Source organism: Brassica oleracea, chromosome C3 (genome assembly GCF_000695525.1).
Source record: "Brassica oleracea var. oleracea cultivar TO1000 chromosome C3, BOL, whole genome shotgun sequence".
Taxonomy (NCBI): Eukaryota; Viridiplantae; Streptophyta; class Magnoliopsida; order Brassicales; family Brassicaceae; genus Brassica; species Brassica oleracea.
The window spans coordinates 14,584,821-14,606,693 of NC_027750.1; the positions used below are offsets into that span (position 1 = coordinate 14,584,821).

General features: G+C 34.1%; 1 protein-coding gene and 2 pseudogenes across 1 annotated transcript; all 3 read right to left on the minus strand.

Moving 5' to 3' along the window:
- The window catches only part of LOC106329953, a 5,910-nt pseudogene extending 5,641 nt beyond the window's left edge, over positions 1-269 (minus strand).
- A 3,079-nt stretch (positions 270-3,348) lies between these two features.
- LOC106331780 (basic endochitinase CHB4-like) lies at positions 3,349-4,733 on the minus strand. Its single transcript, XM_013770192.1, has 2 exons — positions 4,243-4,733; positions 3,349-3,926 (listed from the first exon to the last, which is right to left on the minus strand). Exons 1-2 carry the CDS (start codon positions 4,691-4,693, stop codon positions 3,517-3,519), a joined length of 861 nt encoding a protein of 286 aa, XP_013625646.1. The 5' UTR covers positions 4,694-4,733; the 3' UTR covers positions 3,349-3,516.
- A 4,895-nt stretch (positions 4,734-9,628) lies between these two features.
- On the minus strand, positions 9,629-11,065 carry LOC106333108 (annotated as a pseudogene).
- Positions 11,066-21,873: the final 10,808 nt, after the last annotated feature.

Genomic DNA, 21,873 nt, shown 5'->3' on the forward strand with positions numbered 1-21,873 from the left:
ATCCATCTCTTATCAAACCTGAACTGACCTCTTTTTTTCCTAAATACCTTATCCTCCAAAAAAGCTATCACAGGGCGATGATCAGAGCCCACCATCCTCAAATATTCTGTGTAAGAACATGGGAACAGTGTATGCCACTCCTCATTTGCCAAGGCCCTATCTAATCGACACCTGATCGTCATTGCTCCTTTTCCTTTACCTCTCTTTGCTTGCCATGACCATTTATTACCGCGAGCCGGAAATTCTAGTAGACCACTATTCCTTATCATATTGTTAAAGGGTATGAATGAGGTGGCACTTCTCAGGGATCCCCCATCCTTTTCATGATTTCCAGTAATCTCGTTTAGATCTCCAATAATAAACCATAGTTCAGAGCGTGATAATCCATACCGAGTTAGTCTCTCCCAGACCTGTTCTTGTAACTTTTGCACCGGGTCTCCATAAACAAAAGTAAGAAAAACTTGTTTTCCTTTGACCACCGCCTCAATATCTATCCTTTGACCAATACCTCAATATCTAACCAATACCTCATGGCATATTCCACATGAGATTCAATAAAAAATTCTTTAAAATATGGCCATATATATCTCCGCATATGACCGTAACACATTTGTATGAACATTTTGGTATTCAAGCTAAGGATCCAAAGGCTATAATATGATCTGAGGAACAAACCCAACATCAAAATCAAAACCGACGATCCACTCCACCAACCAAAAACCAAATTTACCCACTGCAGCATCAATAACCATTGGCACCGGGTGCCCCACCTGTAGACAGTGCGTGAGCAGGCCATCTTAAGGAAGAAGACCCTATGATACCAAGAATCAGCAACAATATAATATATACAAAGCAAAGCACTCCTGTTCCTCATGTATCCATAACCCAGCCACATCCCTTCAAACCAACTATAAACCTCTATATACTTAGGTCTATAACCCGTAGCATGCTTCAGTTCTCTCACGAAGAGACTAGAACCTACAGTAACAAAGCCAGACTCCATACACACACCACCAACAAAAGAAAATACCATTTTTATTCCAGAACTTAAAAGATAACAAGAACAACAATTCAAAAAGATAAAACCACAGACCCTTGAAACCAAATAAAACATAGACGCTCATTAATCTCAGTGAATACTTTAAAACTTCTTTCCCGCAAACCCCACCTTCCTTGCATAGATGAAATGCTAATAAAACCTGATCCATAAAACTTAGGATTTTTGATTTGGCTCTTTCGGGTTTGAAGTTCCCTTGGCCTCCGGTGGCTTGCGCTGAGCGCCTCTTGTGTTACTTCTCTCTGCTGCCTTGACCCACTTTGCTTCTGATATTACTTCTCTCTGCTGCCTTGACCCACTTTGCTTCTAAATAAATTACCACTCATCATTAAAATGAGTTAAATTTGTAAACTATATAATATTTTTATACAAAATAAATTTATAAACGTAGGTTAAACTTTTATATCTACAACTGCATATTATCTTTCTTTTTTTGAAATTCTCAAAAATATGTTGTTTAAAATGTTTATATACAATTTATAATAGTTTATAATAACCTTTAGTTCATATACTATTTAAAAAATATATTATTAGGAAAATATGAAATTTTAGTAATTTATTAAAAATATTAATGACAAATCAATTTTTAATTATATTTTTAATTATAACAAAATCTGTTGAAAAATATTTAGAAAATATTACCAAAAATTCAAATATTTTTATAAAATAATGTACTAATGTAGTAACAAAAAAAATTCAAAATTCAAGCCATCTTCCAAACTCAAAAATAGTAGTGTAACTTTTCAAAGTTTTCTGGATAAAATATAAAATTTTGAAAATAAATATTCAACCTCAAAATAATAATATTTTAAATTTTACAAAATATAAAATCGTAGATAATAAATAGGAAAAAATTTTAAATGCACTACGAAACCAAACTATATATGTTGTAAAAATTAAAGCAATATAATATTTTGAAATATTAATTAAAAATAAAATGAAAACTTAATATCATACAATACAAAAAATCTTATATCAATAAAATTTACTAAAATAATACGATAGATGCTACTATATATAAAATTTACTAAAATAATAGGGTTATAATATTTAAACAGTGTTTCTACTTATAAATCCCGTAAAATACTAAAATATTATATGTTAAACTATATTTTTTTAAAAACAACATGTAAATATAAATTATCTTAAACATATCTTTTTCTATAATATAAATAAATAAATTTTAAGAATGTATTATATCAAAAATGTATATATTAAAGAGAAAACATATTTTGAAGAAGGTTATCTATTTAATTATTTCATATTGTTATTTTATTGTACCTAACTAGAAAATATATTTGTAAGAAATAAAAATTAATAACAAAGTAAAAGGTATTAAATAAGTCACTATATATTAATAATACCGAATAAAAAATATAAACAATAATATTATAAAGTTACACAATATATAATAATAAAATAGAAATTATAAATTTAAAACATTTCTAACAATATAAAATTCATTTATAAAATGAAAAAAATATCCGCACGAACGTCACAACTTTGATTCATGTGTGATTTTTTTTAAAAATGGATCTAATGGACATATTCCTAGAAAGTCATGTTACATTTAATCTCTAATCTTATCATTTAAATTTTGGGTCTACCATTAATTTTTATTGGGCTATCAATAATTGGATTTAAACAATAGATGATTCATTGGATTTATAGATAGTACAAATTAATAGATATAATTTAATATTGTAATACTATACCTACATATGTTAATTATTTAAATATTTGTCTATGTTAACTTTTAAAATTATAAAGATTTTTTTTTTTAAATAACAAAATCATATTATCTACCTATGATTAATCTTTACTACCTTAAACTAATGAAAACAAATTTTAAACTATATAGTTTGTTTTAAAAATTAAACAAAAACTAAATGTTTAATTATTTACTCGATAATATAAATCTATGAAGCGGAAAGTTTAATTTTTTAAAAACTTTCTAAATTTATGAAATGTTACAATATTTTTGAATATGATAATAAAAAATATTTTACTAATCTTTATATATATAGTTACGATTTTAATAATGAAATAATAATCCGAAAATATATATATATAGAAAAAGATACAAATACATGTGAAAGTTTGAAACAATCTATTCAATGAAAAAATATACCGTAAACTTATTATGTTTTAAAAATTGATAGACACATATATATTATAATATATATCAATTTAGAATTGAAAACAAAATGTTTATATAAAAATAAATGGAAACAAAAATCCGTGCGGTTGCGCGGTTCGAGATCTAGTTAAAATTTTATAACTAAAACAAGGAATAATATAGTATGTATTACATTTTGCGCCAAAAATCGACGCATTTAGTTAAAATCATCCATCGTTTCATTACATTACTAATACAACAATAGTATCATATGATAACGTTTCTCTTATTTTATCACTTTTATTATATTTCGAACATTGTTTCTTTCGTGAGACAAAGCTTAACAAGAGAGGTTATCTCCAGGTTCAACTCCAAGCTTACCACAGTAGTCACGGAAATATCCAATCCTTTTCTCGACCGTTGCAGGATTTCTTCCGCTACACTCCATACCATTTATAGCTCTAATGGTCGCTCCAAAGCCCTGGTTAAATTTCCCCTTAACATTAGTGGTCCAGAACCAGAAAGCGGTTTTGAAAGCAAGAGCTGGGTCTTGAGCCACTTTCTCTGGGGAAGCCAATATGTTCTCGTTTAGGTCTCTGCCACATTGACCGTAGTTGTAGTTCCAGGAGAGCTGGATCGGACCACGACCATAGTAGCCCTTTCCTGGTGCACATGGGAAGTCTGTGTTCTCTTTGTCGCAATAGTCTTCAGCCTTGGCTGGTCCATCTATTTCCTCAATGTAGCACATGACTGCAACGAGGTATAACCAAATGGTTACAAAAACGAATTCTATTAGTTTTTTTTTTTTTTGAACTTAAATTCTATTAGTTAGTGGCATACAAGCTAAACTAAAAATAAATAAACTAGATCGAACCAAAGTTATATATGTAAACCAATTAAATCAAGATAAACTAAAGCTATTATAATTACCTTAATAGAGTTTTATTAATTTTACATAATTTTTTTATATTTAGATCCAAAAATCAAAAATTAATTGTTTTGCAAATGAAATAACTGATCCAAACCAAAATAACTGAATGTCTAAAACCCTAAGAGATTTACTTACATTCTGTTTCATGAGTGACGTGAGCAAAGAACGCAGCGATCTCGCGTTTGGAGATGGAAGAACCGAAGCTCGGATAGGAGTTGGCTGCGGCAATGAAGGCGTTGTGAGAGTAAAACCCTTTACCTGCACAACCATCTCTTGCTTGGCTTATTATAGAGTTAAAGAATTCTGGTGTCACCGTTTCTTCAAGCGAAACGGCGTCTCCGCCTCCACCGCCACCGCCACCGCCACCGCCACCGCCACCACCGCCTTGGCAAGGGCCTTCACGACAGCCGTCGCCACAGTAGTCCTCTGTCTGACCACAGTAACCCCATTTGCTGCAGCAGAAGTCAGAGGCACACCCGCAGTTCTGGGAGGTCACTGGTTTGGAAACGGTTAGGATCAAGACAGAGAGAGTTGTGAGAAGGACTAATGGGTGTTTTTTTGTTGTGGATTTGGCGTTATTCGCCATTGTTTTTGATGTTGTTTGTATGTGTTTGGGACTTAGAGATGTATATTAGGTTGGTGTTTTATAGTGGACAATGGCACATCAAGCTGGTTGGGACGATGAGGGAGAGTAACGACCATTGTCGGATCCGTGAAGTAGACGTTGTGAGAGACAACTGTTTCTTGCTTTCCAAGTCAAGGTCAACTCATGTAAGACTTTTTGGTTTATAGACCATTTCGTTACGTAAGGAAATTTCCACACAAACATCAAAACGTTCATTTAAAAGTAATAAAATTCAATAATTTGTTTATGAACTGTTGATAAGAGTATTCTTCCTTTGTTTTGCCTATAGATTTTTGAAAGTAAAATTTGTAAATAAAAAACATCTGTAATAACATGGTGGGGAAGAAATTTAAACATAAAGCAAAATAAAAATTATGAGTCGATAAATTATCTATAAATTTTGATTCGATTCGTTATTCGTTTTGATTCGAACATATATCCGTAACTATTATCAATATCCGTAAAAAAACAAATCAAATCACAAATACTAATATTTTTAGAAACAATGATCAAAGCTGATCTTATATGCACATATATATATATATATACATATATTTAAAAAAAATTATGTACAACTTTTATAAATGGATTTACCAAATATGACTTAAAACTTGATTTTGATTGCAAAAATATACCCAAACTTGAATCAAATGCAAAAGTAACCCAAAAGCCTTGTGAAATTACAGTCAGACCCTTGTGACCAAACAAAAAAACAAAACTCATTTTTACGAATATAGTCTCGCTAAGTCTTCTGAGTCTTCTGAGATTCTGTTAAGTCTTCTGGACGACGTCCACAGAAGTCGTCTGGTATAGTTGATCTTAAAAATAATTTATAAATTTTGTAAAAAATATTTTGATAAGCGAAAATTAAAATCATGTAATTATAAACAGTTTATCAAACATTGACGCCAACGACTTCCACGGAGGTCGTCTGGTAGACTTCTAGGAAGTCGTCCATTTAGGTTAGTTTTGCATTTGACCGGGTCCGTCCGACGACTTACATGGAATTCGTCCAATATAAGCAAGGTTTAACCATAATCTCGGAATAAAATTATGGACGACTTCAATGTAAGTCGTCGGACGGACAACTTCGTCTAGAAAAAAGTAAATTTTTTTGTTTTATTTTCAACTGCAAAACTAACGTGAGACGACTTACATATAACAAAATATTGATTTTTTAATTTTCTACTGGACGACTTACGTGTAATTCGTCCAGGAAAAGTCAAAATTTCTGACACAATCCGGGCAAATGCAAAACTAACCCGTTTACCCTAAACGACTTACATGTAAGTCGTCTCAAATTTTGTTTTAACAAACAAAGATGGACGACTTCCATGTAAGTCGTCTATAAAAACACATTTTAAAGTCAATTGCAAAACTAACCTCTGCATTGACCAGAAGACTTCCATTTTAGTCGTCTACAGCCATACCAACAGATCTGAGAAAAAACTGATTTCATAGTTTCAACCAGTGAGATAACTTATTTAGCACACAAAAGTCTTCTCAAAGCACCCAGAATCTCAAACAAAAGTGACCCACCAAGAATCATAAGCTTCAATGGCTCTATGAACCATAAACTTTTTAGAATCAAAATCTTGGGTTTTTTGGATGAATATGGAGAGAAAGTAAAGAGATGTTGTTTTTAGTTCATTAGAATTGAGAAAGAAAAAGTGTATATCGATTTTTAGGTGCATTAAGAGCTTCAAATTGGTTGTTCATGGTGGTTGGTGTATTGATGGCAATGAAAATATTGTGAATACTTGAGGAAGATGAGGGTGATAGAGTAAAATATGCATTTTCAAAAACAAAGAAAAAAAATGTGATGGCATTTTCGTGAATAATCTGAATTTTGAGGATGAAAGAGGCAAGTCAAAGTTCCAAAAAAAAAACATTGGTTAGTTTTGGGTTTGACTTTAAGTTTTGAGTCATATTTGCAAAAACCCATTTTTCTCCTATTATATATTATATTTTTAAAATATTTTTATTTAAGAAATTTATTATATTAGTTATTAGAATTTTTTAAAAGTAAATATTTTATTATTTTGTAATAAATAATATTATTTTATATTATTTTGGATTTTTTTAATTGTATAGATCGAATCGGATATTTGATTAAAAATCTAAAAAAAATTCTGGATATCCATGACACCAAATATCCGCATAGCTATGGTTTAAATCTGATAATTGATTATTTGTATGAAACATATCGGATCATGAATACCTCCAGAAAGACGGATATTCCATCTGTGTCCACTTCTATATTAAGAAATATATTTGTCAATTAGAAAAACTACTAAAATATGGTTTTCAGTTTTTATGTTTTCTCAAAATATGGCTTCACTTGAGTTCTACAGATTACTGATTTTTATTAGTATAGTCGTTTAATATAATCCATATTTAAATATGTTAATGTATGTGTGGGTTATATATGACAAAGAAATTAAAACATCTTAACCAGATCAATAAAATAAATATTGGTACAAAACTACTTAAACTCATTTAGAAATTAAAACATCTCTTTTTTTTGAGAAAGAAATTAAAACATCTTAACCAGATCAATAAAATAAATACTAAAGATGACATAAAAATAATTACGGAGTTATGATCCCCAAATCACTACCAAGAGCATTTCCAAAAATGAATTCTATTTTGAAGTGTTTCCAAAACTCTATATTTGAAGTTTAAATGTGTTATTCTCAAAGAGCAAAACTTCAAACTTAACTTCAAAACTATTTGTATTTTATAATATGGTCCTTATATTTGTCATAACTAATTTGAATTCATAAGACTTTTGTAAATAACTAGCACATATATAAACATATTACAACAATATTAATTAATAAAATATTATATTAAAATATAAAATTTTAAACAAAATAACTTAATTAATATTAAACTTCAAGAAAAATACCATTTTATTCCATAAAGTGATTTTCGTAATGCATATATGATCTACTAGTGCATTTCGAAGTAAAAATAGCTCTTCTCATATTTAATTTGTAGAATAGAGATAAAAATTGTTGAAACTGAGAGATATTAATACTTGTAAATTCATTAGATAAGAACAAGAAAGTAAAAATAGAAACATAAAATATTGCTAAAAGACTAATTTTTATCGATGATATTAATACTCGTGAATATATTCAATATGAACAAGAAAGAATTGTACGAAAAGACATCATCATCAACAACAACAACAACAATCATCTTCAATTACACAAAAAAATTGGACAATATTTGAAAATTTTTAAGGTTCCGGATCAAACTTACCTGACTATTAGTGTTGTTGTAATATTTAAATCTGTGTAATAGTTATGTCTTCATGTAATTTTTTTTAAGTTTTATTGTTAAGTTTGTTTTGTATATTTTTGTTATCTAAATCTAGTTTTAAATATTTTAAATCTTCTTTTAAAGTTTTATTTAATTTTATGTGTAAAAAATTTATGAGATATAATTTTTATAAGGATTAAAATAATAAACAAAAAAGTATTTTTGAATTATAAATGTGATGTGTAATTGTAGGGACCAAAATATAAATAAAAATATGAAACTTCAAATTTGAAATTTTGAGAAGTGAAACTTCAAATATAGAGTTTCAATTGAAGCTTTGAAGTTTTTTTTTGTTCATATTTGAAGTCATAGAGAATATCTTAGATTTGAAATTATAAAGTGTATTATTATAAAATGTATTTTAGAGATGCTCTAACAAAATTCGCTATAATCTCTCGAGAGAGAGTACACAGCCGATAATCGTCGTCATCTCACAATCCAAAGACATTTATTTTATGTTTATTTACTTCTAGAAGGTTATGTGTCTTATGCCCTGTTAGAAACTACGCTAGGCGCTAATCGGACGGCAATCCTGGGCCTAGCGAGTTACCGAAAAATCGGGGATTAAGCGGGGTATACGCGGGGATTAGTTTTTATATGTTTTAAATTATAAATATATGTATACATACCATTACATGTGAATGTTTAACGAATAATCAACATAGCTCAGTGGTTTGCTTAGCAATTGTTGCAGTAAGAGGTGTGGTGTTCGATTCTACTCTGATGCAACCTTTCTTTTATTTTAAGTAGCACAAGTCAGAAAAAAAAAATTAGAAACCAGTGACATTTGTCCCACATCGACTAATTCCTTAGAAGAGGAGCCTCAAAGTCTTCTATAAATGCATAGAGGAGATCCCAGCTCAACTCAAGCAAATGGGCTGTCTTATGGCCCAAACATTTGTCTTCAAAATCCAAAATTTTACTGTTCAAATTGGTCTTTTTGTCCGATTTCTGGACAATTAGGCGGCGATTAGTCGGGTTTTAAGTGATTTATTGCTTATCCGACTTATTGTAACGAATTGGCTAAAACCGCGGCGGTGCACCACCGACGAACGCCTATGCGGACGCCTAGGCGGCTGCACGTCCGAGTTTTAGAACAGAGGTCTTATGTGCCAGACCCAGTCCATTCAATATCTATGTAAGAAATAAAAGTTTTTTTTTGGGTTATCTGGCTGAGGTATTTCCGTTAGAAAACATTCAAATATGAAAGAGTTGAATAATGAAATTTGTATTACTATTTTTATTTGCTTTCTTCAACCAAAAATAGTAATTTACTAGTATAAAGAGTTGTGTGAAACTGTGAAAGCGATTGGAATAATTTTACTTTTCCAGAACGCTCCAATATGTCTTATCGTATAATTGTAATCATTCAAACCGCTTAGACCGTTCCGTTCTGTTTGACTACCGCACCGTTTACTATTCTTCTTAAAAAAATCTCCTTGAGACTTTGACAACGCACCGTTTCGTTTACTATCAAATGCAATTTTTTCTTGCGTTTAAATACAATCTTTTTGTACCAAGATACCAACTCTTGCGAACATACCTAAGCTAAGCAGATACCGTATATGTATGAAAACAAATCTTTATTTTACTTTATAATTCGATTCATTTTCACAAGATTACATGTTTAATAACTTCTTTTTTTATTTCACCTAAAACACTCACTTGTCACACATCTCGTCTATGTTCGAAGACTTTTCAACAAGTGACATTGGCACCAGAATCTACACCAAGCTGCCCACAATAGTCTCTATAGTACCTAATCCTTGCATTTACTGCACCCAAGTTCCTACCGTTACACTCCAAACTGCTGATAGCTCTTATGGTGGCTCCAAATCCCTGGTTCAGCACAGGCCTCACGCTCTTCATCCAAAACCACATAGCCGTCCTGAAGGCCACAACTGGCTTACTACTGACCAGCTCAGGCTGGCGTAAAAGGTCGAGGCCGAGACTCTGGCCACACGGTCCGTAGTTATAGTTCCATGATAGTAGGAGCGGACCACGACCATGGTAGCTCTTTCCCGGTGCACATGGATATTGCCTGTTGCTCTGGTCGCAAAATGAACGTGACGCTCCGTTTATCTCCTCTATATAGCAGAAGTCTGTGCAATATAGATATGCAAACGAAACATAGTGGTTAGTACTTAGGAACAAACGGACCAATTGAGATCAAATCAAATGCTCAATTTTTATAATATCCAAGATTTGAGGTATGCATGAATCTCTTACATCTAGATAATATGATTGTCACAAACTTTTGTATGCTATAGTAGTTTAATAATTATGTGTACATTTCAAACACCATTGTAAATGCAAACGTAAAGAATAATTGTTTCCATAGTCTTTAGTCTACTATTGTATCTTGCCACTCTTGGTCATCCGAACTGGTCATGGGTAACATTGGCCTATTACCTCTCAAATTTATAAAATAGTTTACATAAATATAAGCTCTCAAAATTAATTTATTTTCTAACTTTTTCGTAAATTACCTATCCCCCAAAATCAGGACGTACCCATGTTGGTCATCAAAATAGAAGTATAAGTTTAACCCAAGAAAATTCTTGATATATAAAAAAAAAGGACATAGAACCGGAAAAAGATTCTTACGTCCAGTCTGGTAAGTGAAATGAGCAAACATGGTTGCAATTTCACGTTTAGTAACAGAATTAGCAACGCTAGGGAAAGTAGTGGTGGCGTTAATGAAAGAGTCACGGGTATAGAATCTTTTTCCGGCGCAACCATTACCGGCTTGGTTAATGATGCCGTCAAAGAATCCTTGTGTCACAATGTTACCAACAGCATCAGCACCAGATGACGTATTCCACTGCCTCTACAAGGACCTGATCGGCACGTAGGACTACAGTGAGCGGCTGTGGTACCGCAATAACCGAACTGACTGCAACAGACGTTTGGGGGGCAGTTACAGTTTTGAGACTTGACGATTTCAGAGTAGAAACTTAATAGGGAGAGGAGAAGGATTAAGGAGATTTTTTTGGAAGCCATTTTTTAGGTAGTTGTTGCCGTGAGAGAGTTTCTATATAGGGAAAGATATTGGGTAGATTGGTCATTTCAGGGAGTAATACATAGTGATTTTTTCATTTATTTTATTTTATCCTTAACAATTTGGATATAGTATAACTTTTTATATAAGTTTCTGGAAAAAATATATTAAATAAAGTATTTTTTTTTTAAAATAACATAGTATAGAGTCAAATATAACTATAAATAGTATAAATGTAGAAAAATATTTTTTTAAAAAAAATATAGCGATATGTACTAAAATATGATATATAGAAAGTTATTTATAAAATTATGATATATATATATATACACTCCACAAATTCAAAGTACTATTTACCTCCTCAAAATTTAATGGAATAAGAATCTACCTCTCAAAAAATAATGGGTTGAAAAATTATTGGAAATTTTTTAAGTAAGCTCCAGTCAACTTCCTAACATCCAGCCCTAAGAAAAACAATCAAATATAAAATATGTATGGGATCTCTCATCTCTCTACTTTATCTGTACTATTTCTCCAAAGCCGCCCTTATAAGATGAATTCGCACAATGCACATGTATAATTTTTGGCACCATGTGAAGCGTTGGGTCCATTATCGTGCCGTACTTCGATGCATTTCTATTTTAACTCCACAAGAAGTGGCTCTTCATGGGCCAGTACCATTATTTTGACTCTCTTGATTAGTAGTTACCTTCTTCAACCCTTTTCATCGTTTAAAGGCTGCAATGAACCAATGTTACTACGGTGAATATGAAATTTTCTTGGCCTGTGGATTTAAGGTTGATTGGTTGCAAGTTGCAACTAAGAATTTCAAGCTTCAACTTAATTAATTAAAAAAAAAATTAAAATGGCAGAATATAATGTCCTGATAGCAAAAAGGACCCCTGAAAGTTTTTCGTAAAACAATAGATTATGGAGAGAAGTTCAAAGTCTATGTGTAGGTTTAAGAAAAAAATGACTTTTCAATTTACTTGGGTCAAAGGTTCGTAATCTCATATCTAGAAAGAGAATGAAAGCACAAGAAAAGGTAGCCCGAAATAGCAGCCTCAAAACCATCCCAATTAAAGGAAAGGTCATAACGTTTACACGCATTCCTTTTCTTTATGTTTGTTCATACAGATGGCATGGTTGGCATCCATGGCAGAAAGAGATAAACTTAGAATACTAAGGCATGTATGTACTGATGTACATAACAAGACGTCAGAGCATACGGCTCCTAGTACCATATTTATATAAATGGATATTTTATGCTTGAGTTTTTTCATACTTTCTATAAAAATTCGCATTTCAATCAAGAAGACTAGTCAATTGTAATTTGAAGGATGAATCAAATTTGAACCAACAAGAATGGCATCTACACATGATCCTACCTCTAGCTAGTGATGAATTTTAGTGGAAATTACTAGATTACGTATTTGTTGACTTCATGAATAATTAACATTAAAAATGTCATGAATAAGACCATCACGCATAACTCAAAGCAGAGAGGAACTTTTGTTGCTGGTCGTAGAGTTCTCTCCCAGGCACTATCCCCGAGGCGTTGACATGTGGAGCAAAGCGTGGATCTTGAGGATTGTGACAACACTCCTAACTTCCCCATTTTAGAAACTTTTTCAAATCTGTTAGAACTTTCTTCCACCAAACCCTAGTTCTTTTCTCTAAGAAGCATCTTCCAAGCAACTTTTTCCATCTTTTGACAATCTGGATCCTTCTACCACCAGATCTACACCGCCTCAACCCAATCTCCAACTCTCATTGTGCTTGATCTACTCCCTCAGTAACCAAATCCCGCTTCGTTTACACCCCACTTACCGCCCTGAAACTCAAACCCTTCCAAGTGCATACTTGGAGTCGACAGTTCTACTCCTCCAGTATCCAACGGTTCATTCCCAGGGCCTCCTGAGGGTGATACTCTCTTCTGGCGCAAGGCAACATGAACAAACGCTTCTCAGCTATGGAAAAAGGTAAAGGACTGGCGCAGCCGTCACAAAATCAGGGTCTTAGAAGAATGAAAGCTCCATACCTGGATACAACAGATCTGGTCAAAGACAACTCTCTCACCCTGATAGGGAGACTCACAAACCCTCAAGAACAGCGTATGAGGGCCCTGATTCCGTCACTCCCCAGGAAATGGAACCTAAGAGGAAGAGCGGTAGGGTCAGATCTTGGCCACGACTGCTTCCAGTTTCGATTTGAGAGGGAAGATGATCTCCAGAGCGTACTTGATAACCGACCATACCATTTTGACTATTGGATGGTGATTCTCCAAAAATGGGAACCGGTCATCTCCTCATCCTTCCCGGCGCAGATCCCCTTTTGGATAAGAATCAAAGGGCTCCCTCTCCACTACTGGCACGATAAAGTCATCTGTGAAATAGGACAGGAATTGGGGACATTAGAGAACCATGAACTCACCAAAACATCAGCTCGGGTGAGAGTCTCCATGGATGGGCTCAAGGGACTCACAAAGGAAACAGTAATGGAATTTGATACAAGAGAAGAATGTACCCTCACTTTTGAGTATGAGAGGCTGGAGAACCACTGTTCAACCTGTGGAAGCCTCAGTCACCTTCGGAAACAATGCCAAGCTACTGACAAAGGAGAACACCATCGAGACCTGGCTGTTAGACCTCACGAACTCGAGAGAACAAACAGTGAGAAGGAGGAAACTTTCAACCGAGGCAGATTGAGATCACCGCAAAGGACCAATAGAGCTGCAACAAATACATACAGAGAAGACCACAAATTCCACCAACGTGTGGACATACATGGAAGACCCTATGGAGATAGAGTGGAAACAAAGCAAACAAGAAACCCCCCTCCCGAAAGAACGACCCCATCTAGAGAATCAAGCTCAAGAATGTCTGAGAAGCCTAGGGAGCAGGCCCCGAAGGGAGTGGAAACCAACTCTCCCCAGTATGTACACCACAGAGATAGTCATACTCGGACACAATCACTTTCAAGAACTACTTATACAGGAAATCACTTACTGCAATGGAGGGAGAAACCATGTGGGCTTGACGAGGGCCGAGATCAACAAAGCAACCCACCACCAGTGCAACTAAGGCCAAGTGTGAGAGCTGCAAACGAAGAGTGGAGACCACCAACCATCCAAAGTGTCCCAACCACAGAACATGTGTTGGAGGAAATTCAGGATGCCACAAATCTATACATTAACTGCGCAGACCCTGTTGAAAGCTCAGCAAGGAGACAGAGGGTTATGCAGAGTGAAGCTCAATCCGAACACACGACTGAACAAATCTCTCGTGAAGTGATAAATGCGCCGTTACTACTCATGGGACCTGGAGATACAACGACGGGGGGACAACCTAGTAACGTAACAGTCACGGAACCACCAACAAGAACCTCGGGGAGAAAGAGAGGAAGACCTGCAAAATTCAGGACTGCAGGAGTTAGCCCAAAACAAAATAGGGGAGATAGCTCGAAGAAAAGGCTCTTATCATTGGTACAACACTCCCTAGGAAGATCAGCGAGGGCGCTGGGAAGGGGATCTCCTAAAAGACAGTCAATACCACAAGCTCCATCTGACACAGTCGGACCGTCTGCAACAAACAATCAACCAAAGATCAAGTTAATCCCGGCAATTTCAAAGAAAAAGGAGGATTTTCAAGCTCCTCCACACCCGGGTCCTTAGTCATAGCTAGCTGGAACTGTTGTGGGTTGGGGAACCCCATAACAGTCCAGCGCCTAAAGGAGATCCGAAAGAGGAACTCTCCAGACATTGTTTTCCTTATGGAGACAAAAAACCCTGATGCCAAAGTCCTACAAGACCTACAAGAGCTGCAACTAGACTCCCATCATCTGGTATCACCGCATTCTCCGGGAGGAGGAGGTCTCTACCTAGGGTGGAGAAAGGATGTGAACCTAACCATTAGAAGTAGCTCACACAACTTCATTGGTACAATCATCTCCCACAAGGGGATAACCTTTCAAGCTACTTTCACCTATGGAGAACCAGACCACACGAAAAGACAAGCAATCTGGAACGAGCTCTCACTGCTACACCCTGACCCAGAAGAAGCGTGGTTTCTCATTGGGGACTTTAACGAAATCATTGACAACAGCGAGAAGAGTGGAGGCCCTGATAGAGCAGAAGGTTCATTCTGTGCCTTCCGATCATTCATGTCCTAAAACGGACTATTTGACCTTAAACATCACGGCAGCTTCCTATCCTGGAGAGGGAAAAGACACACACATGTGGTGCAATGTCGGTTAGACAGAGCAATGAGTAACAGCGAATGGACAGAGCAGTTTACAGCTTGTAGAAGCCAGTACCTAAAGTTTGAAGGCTCAGACCACCGACCCCTGCTCTCCTTCCTGGACACAACACGGAGAAAATGCCGCAGAATTTTCAGATATTATCGCAGATTGAGAGAGAACGCTGAAGTCAAACAGATAGTGAAAGATATATGTGACACGCACCAGCATCTGAAAGTTGAAAGGCGGCTAACACTATGCCGAAAAGCTATCTGCAAATGGAGCAAGGAACATCATGAGAATAGTAGAAAGAAAATCGAGGAGCTCAAAACCCGACTGGACCTAGCTATGAGTGACCAGAACCCTATTGAAGGGGTGATTCAGGAGCTCAACTCTCAACTGCTCATAGCCTATAAAATAGAAGAGGAATTCTGAAAGCAGAGGAGCCGCCAGTTGTGGCTAGCTCTAGGAGATGCGAATACAGGCTACTTCCATGCGGTTACGAAAGGGAGAAGGGCAAGAAACCGACTCTCAGTGATAGAGGATGAAGATGGCTTACCGGTCTTTGAAGAAGAGAAGATTTCGGGAGTAATATGCAAGTTCTACGACAAGCTATTCACCTCCAACCACTTTGATAGTGCACACACAATTGAAAAAGCTCTGAAACCTTGCATCTCCCCTGAAACAAATGAGGAACTGATAAAGGAGCCGACACCCGAAGAGATCAGAAACGCCACCTTTGCCATCCATGCTGACAAGGCACCAGGTCCAGATGGATTCTCAGCCAGCTTCTTTCAGTCAAACTGGGAAGTGATCGGGCCTGCAATAGTAACAGAAGTTCAACGTTTCTTTACTACAGGAATACTCTCACCATCCCTAAATGAAACTCATGTCAGGTTAATCCCTAAAACGCTAGACGCTACAAAGGTGGAAGATTATAGACCTATTGCCTTGTGCAATGTTTACTATAAAATCATCTCGAAGATCCTAACCATGAGGCTACAACCGGTGCTATGCAACATAATCTCAGAGAACCAATCTGCTTTTGTGCAAGGAAGAGTCATATCAGATAACGTGCTAATAACACATGAAGTCCTGCAGTATCTGAAAACATCTCAAGCAGAAAAATGGTGTCCTATGGCAGTCAAAACTGACATGTCTAAAGCCTACGACCGGATAGAATGGGAATTCATCTCTCAGGTGTTTAAAAGGCTAGGATTCCACGACACATGGACTCAATGGTTAATGCAATGCATCACAACAGTCTCATACTCCTACCTGATTAACGATGCAGCGTATGGATCAGTCAAGCCTTACCGGGGAATCAGGCAGGGTGATCCACTCTCCCCATATGTCTTCATACTGTGTGGCGAAGTACTTTCAGGCTTGTACAAAAACGCAGCGAGCTCAGGAGAACTACAAGGAGTCAGAGTTGCAAGAGGATGCCCTCGGGTGAATCATCTGTTGTTTGCAGATGATACTATGTTCTTCTGCAACTCCTCAACTGACTGCTGCAACAACCTAGTCAAAATACTCTCAGAATACGAGAGAGCATCAGGACAAAAGATAAACAGAAGCAAGTCAGCAATTACCTTTTCATCAAGAACACCCACAGAAATGAAGGAGACAGCAAAATCAATTCTCAACATTACCAAGGAAGGAGGGTTAGGCAAATATCTTGGCTTACCTGAACACTTTGGTAGAAAGAAGAAGGACCTGTTCACATCTGTGGTTGATAGGATAAGGCATAGAGCAGCGAGTTGGACCACTAGATTCCTGTCAAAAGCAGGGAAGCTCACAATGTTAAAATCTGTCCTGACGACGATGCCAAATCACACAATGTCATGCTTCTTACTACCAGTCTCACTGTGTAAACGGATCCAATCTACATTAACTAAATTTTGGTGGGATGGACCAGATGGAAAGAGAAAGATGTGTTGGGTAGCATGGGACACTTTGACAAGACCTAAAGCAAAAGGGGGACTAGGATTACGTGACATTCAACTGTTCAACCAAGCTCTCCTAGCCAAAGTAGCATGGAGAATCCTCACAGTGCCTAACTGTCTACTCTCACGGATCCTATTAGGAAAATACTGCCACAACAAAAGTTTTCTAGAGGTGTCTGTACCTTCAGTATGCTCCCATGGATGGCGCAGTATACTACATGGCCTTGAACTCTTGAAGTCAAACCTTGGAAAGGTCATTGGAAATGGACAGACAACGAAGGTCTGACAGGATTCGTGGATCTCACTATCTGAAAGAGTAAAGCCGATTGGTCCCTGCACAGAAGCAGTGTTAGATTTGCGAGTCTCAGACCTCCTTACAACAGACTTGAGATGGAACAAGCAAAGGATTGCGGAGATTTTACCAGAAATGGCAGCACAGATCCAATCCCTACGACCAAGTACCACAGGAGCAACATACATCTACGTGTGGCAACCTCTACAATCAGGAATTTACTCCACAAAATCAGGCTACGCCACAGCTGCAGCGCTGAGACAGCCCCACACCCAACAGGCAGAGGAACAAGACTTCCTATGGATCAAAGATGTCTGGTCGGGAAAGTTCTCTCCGAAGCTGAAAGTATTCCTTTGGTCCATCATCCAAAACGCTATACCCATTGGGGAAAACCTGCAAAGACGAGGCATTACCGCAGACATAAACTGCCCAAGATGCAAAGAACAAGAGACGCCAATGCACCTGTTCTTTTCATGTCCATTTACGAAAAAAGTCTGGGAATTTGTACCTTTGAAACAGGCGGTGATCGTAGCTGTGGAAGACACTATGAAGACGATGCTAGTCAAATTTCGATCAGCCATCTGCCTCCCCCCTCAACTGGAGTTCCAAACTTCGTGCTCCCATGGATCCTTTGGGCCTTATGGACAACAAGAAACAGGCTAATCTTTGAGGATAAAGCATCGACACCTGTGGAGATCGCAACAAAAGGCATTACTCTAGCAAAGGAATGGAATCAAGCACAAATTGAGGAAAGCTCAAGACAGAAGCCACTACCTGGATCAGGATCATCCACTAAACGACAATCACTGCCCCAAGATCCGAATCATACTCGAACGATGACTTGTATAACAGACACCTCATGGGACAAGAACTCAATGAGGGCAGGCCTAGCCTGGATCTTCAAAAGGAACATCAACGGTGAACAAAGACAAGGATCGGAGACTCAAAGCTTCGTATCTTCCCTCTTGATGGCTGAAGCCCTAGCGATTCGATCAGCCATCACTATGGCAGTAGAACTTGAGATCCCCGATCTCAAAGTCTTCTCCGACTCTTCAACGCTCATCAGAGCTATCAACACCACGATGCAGGATAAGGAAATTTATGGAATCATCACCGACATCCATCAACTCTCCTCTGCGTTTAACTCAATCTCCTTCACGTTTCTGCCACGAACTCAGAACCAGGAAGCCGACGAGTTAGCTAAAAGAACTCTCCGTTTATCTTTACTTTCAATTTGTAATGGGCCCCTAGTGGGCTAAACTGCCGTTTTATTAAGTTTAATGAAATCCTTAGTTGAACAAAAAAAAAAATGTCATGAATATTTGAATCATTTAAAATGCCAATGAAATCATAAATTTACAATATGGTTATTAGTAATAGGAGTGCGCACCATTTTGTTTTCATAAGTAACCAATTACCATTTCTCCAATAAAAGCAATGGCATGAAAATAGTAGGGACTAAGTTAGGCAGCATCCCTTAATAGAACATGATAATCGGTAGTCACAGTTTCTGAAAGAAAAAAATATTAGTATTATAATTACGTATTTGATGTCAAAAAAAATAAAAATAATTATGTATTTATCTTTGAATTTTCTTTATATAATAGAACTAATAATCAAATGAAAATATGTATTATGAAAACTTTTCTCTTTTCTTTCATCAGTTTCCATTAATTTTTTATTTTATTTTGAGATAGTGTGTTAAGAACTTGCCAATGGGCAAACACGCGTGTTGTCTCCGTCAATGGCCTAACAATGCATGACTTTCCATTGACGATTCCTAGTACCAATTAATAATATTTCTATAATTTCCTTAGTTTTATTTTTATAGAAGAACTAGATGTTTTTCTGCACCATTTTCAATAATAATTTTTTTAAAATTAGATTATATTAAAAATATTTTTATTAATATTGGAAATTTTATTATTTTATCAATATTTTATTATAAATTTAATTTAATTAAACATAAAATTAAGATTAAAAATGTTTTTATTTATTTTAAATTATATTTAAGAATATATGTAATTATGTATATATTTAAAATTATGATCTTAGATATATTTTTATCTATTTCTGTTGGTTAAATATATTAAATTAATTTGTATAAAATTAATAAAAATTGATATTAAATTATATAATTATCAAAAAATTAAAACAAAACAGTTTACAACATTTGTAGATATATAAAAGTTACTGATGGTTTTACGATTAACAAAATATTTAAAAAGAATAGTAGAAATTTTTGAAATTGTTAGTGGTAAAATTGTATGATTCTGAAAAATAATCAATAATATTTCAAAAATTTTAATGTAATATTCGATATTTTTATTTTAATGATGATGTATGAGTCATTACATATTTTCTAAGAAATTACAAAATGTATAAATTAACTTTAAATGTAACAGAAATTCTTTTTGATAGTTATTTATAATTTATTTTTACAAAAATAGACTTCTAAAGAGAAAAATGACCAAAAGAAGTTTTATTGAAGGATAATTATGCATTTATACCTGTAGAGTTAACTAATCTAAAACTTAGGGTTTAAAGTTAATGAGTTGAGTTTTGGGGATGAGTTCAAATTTTTAAAAATAAAAAAAAATATTAAAATTTTCAAAATAAAAAGGACTATTTTGGTCATTTTATTTTTTTGAGGGATATTTTGTGATAAAAACTTAAAAATGATTATTTGAGAGAATTGCCTTAAATGTAATGTATATCATATTCTAAAAAAATTACCAAAAATATAAATCAACATTAAATATAATTATTTATGTCATATTTAATCATAAAATATGTCATCATTTTAGTAGTCATATCCGTTTTGTGCGTGAAAATAATAGTAAAAAAAAATGGCTAATTGCTTTTGGAATAATGTCTAGGAAATAACTAATTTTCAAAGTTAATAGGCGGATGTCATCGACATTTACTGCACTTACACGTTACAACTGAAATAGTAAAATTCACAGCAAAGACATTGGAATATTTTTTTTTATCGAATCCACGTCCCCTATATATTAATTTAAGAACATTTGAAAAGAAATAACTTCAATTTTGTAATAATTAAAAAATATCTCTTGCTTATGTGTCAATCATTTAGTTAGTTAATTAATCCTACGTGTCAACTTCACATTGAAATTGAAAAACATATTGGTCCAATTCGATTTTTATATCCCACTAGAAATATTTAATACCAACTATATGATAACATATCATATCAATTAAAGCAAGATGACTATTTATTATATATTATTTCTTTAAATAAATCTTTCGAAATTAACTAATGTGATTATAATATATATAGTAATTAATGATTTTAAATAATGAAGATTTGCTAATAATCTGTATGATTTCTATCATTTTGTTTAATTCTTTACGATTAAAATAAATTACACAATTACATTAATCATATATTAAAAATTTAGATTTTTTTGTATATGTTTTTGAATTTTTCAAAGCGAGTATAAATAACTAAAACTGTTAAAAGTCTCACATAAACTTTTGTGATCAATGTTTAAATTTTTTTCTATAATAAAATACAATGGTAATAAAATCATATAAATAAATGATTTTATTTTAATTGGTGTTTATGTTAATATATATATATATATATATACTTCATATTGTTTAAATTTAATTATATATCATATACGATAGATAAGATTGATTGTTTTTATTTATTTATTCTAAAATAGTTGCGAGTAAACAAGAGCAGTCATTTGATTTATATGTGCAAGCCAATTTATTACATAATATTAATTATTTTCTTAGTTATTTAATATATAATTATTATTTTATTATTTTATATTATGCAGAAAAATATAAAATAAGTATTTTTGTGCACAAGGCGCATATCTTAACCTAAGTATGTATCTCTTTAATAATTTTGAATCTTAAACATTTTCTAAATCTCAGACCAAAATAAAAGAAAGAAATGAGAATAAACTCAAAAATCAATATTTATATCGAGCAATAACCAAAATGACACAAAAAATAATATCGAAGATAGATAGGACTGGCACGTGAACGTAAACTTCTCATGACCTTAATTAACTTTTAAATTGCTAAATCATGATATAAAACCGAGCTGACATAGTTTCATTATAACCAAATAGTAGGCATGAGATTCTTCGACCTAAATGCTAGATTTTTATGCGATAAATAATTTCTTGACCTACAATATTTTCAAAAATGAGATTAGTTCATTAGTAAACAAATTATGTAATTAACAAAAAAGTTAATACAAAATTGTTTAAGGGCCAAATATATTAATTCGATCAATAATATAATTTTTTTTTCCATACGATATTTTTTAAATAATTTTTCTATAAATTTACCA

Excerpts from the sequence above, each read along its gene's own strand:
- LOC106331780 (XM_013770192.1), bottom strand. The coding sequence starts at position 4,693 with ATGGCGAATAACGCCAAATCCACAACAAAAAAACACCCATTAGTCCTT. Across the intron at positions 3,927-4,242 it reads CGTCACTCATGAAACAGAAT|TCATGTGCTACATTGAGGAA; the intron begins GTAAGTAAATCT and ends ACCTCGTTGCAG.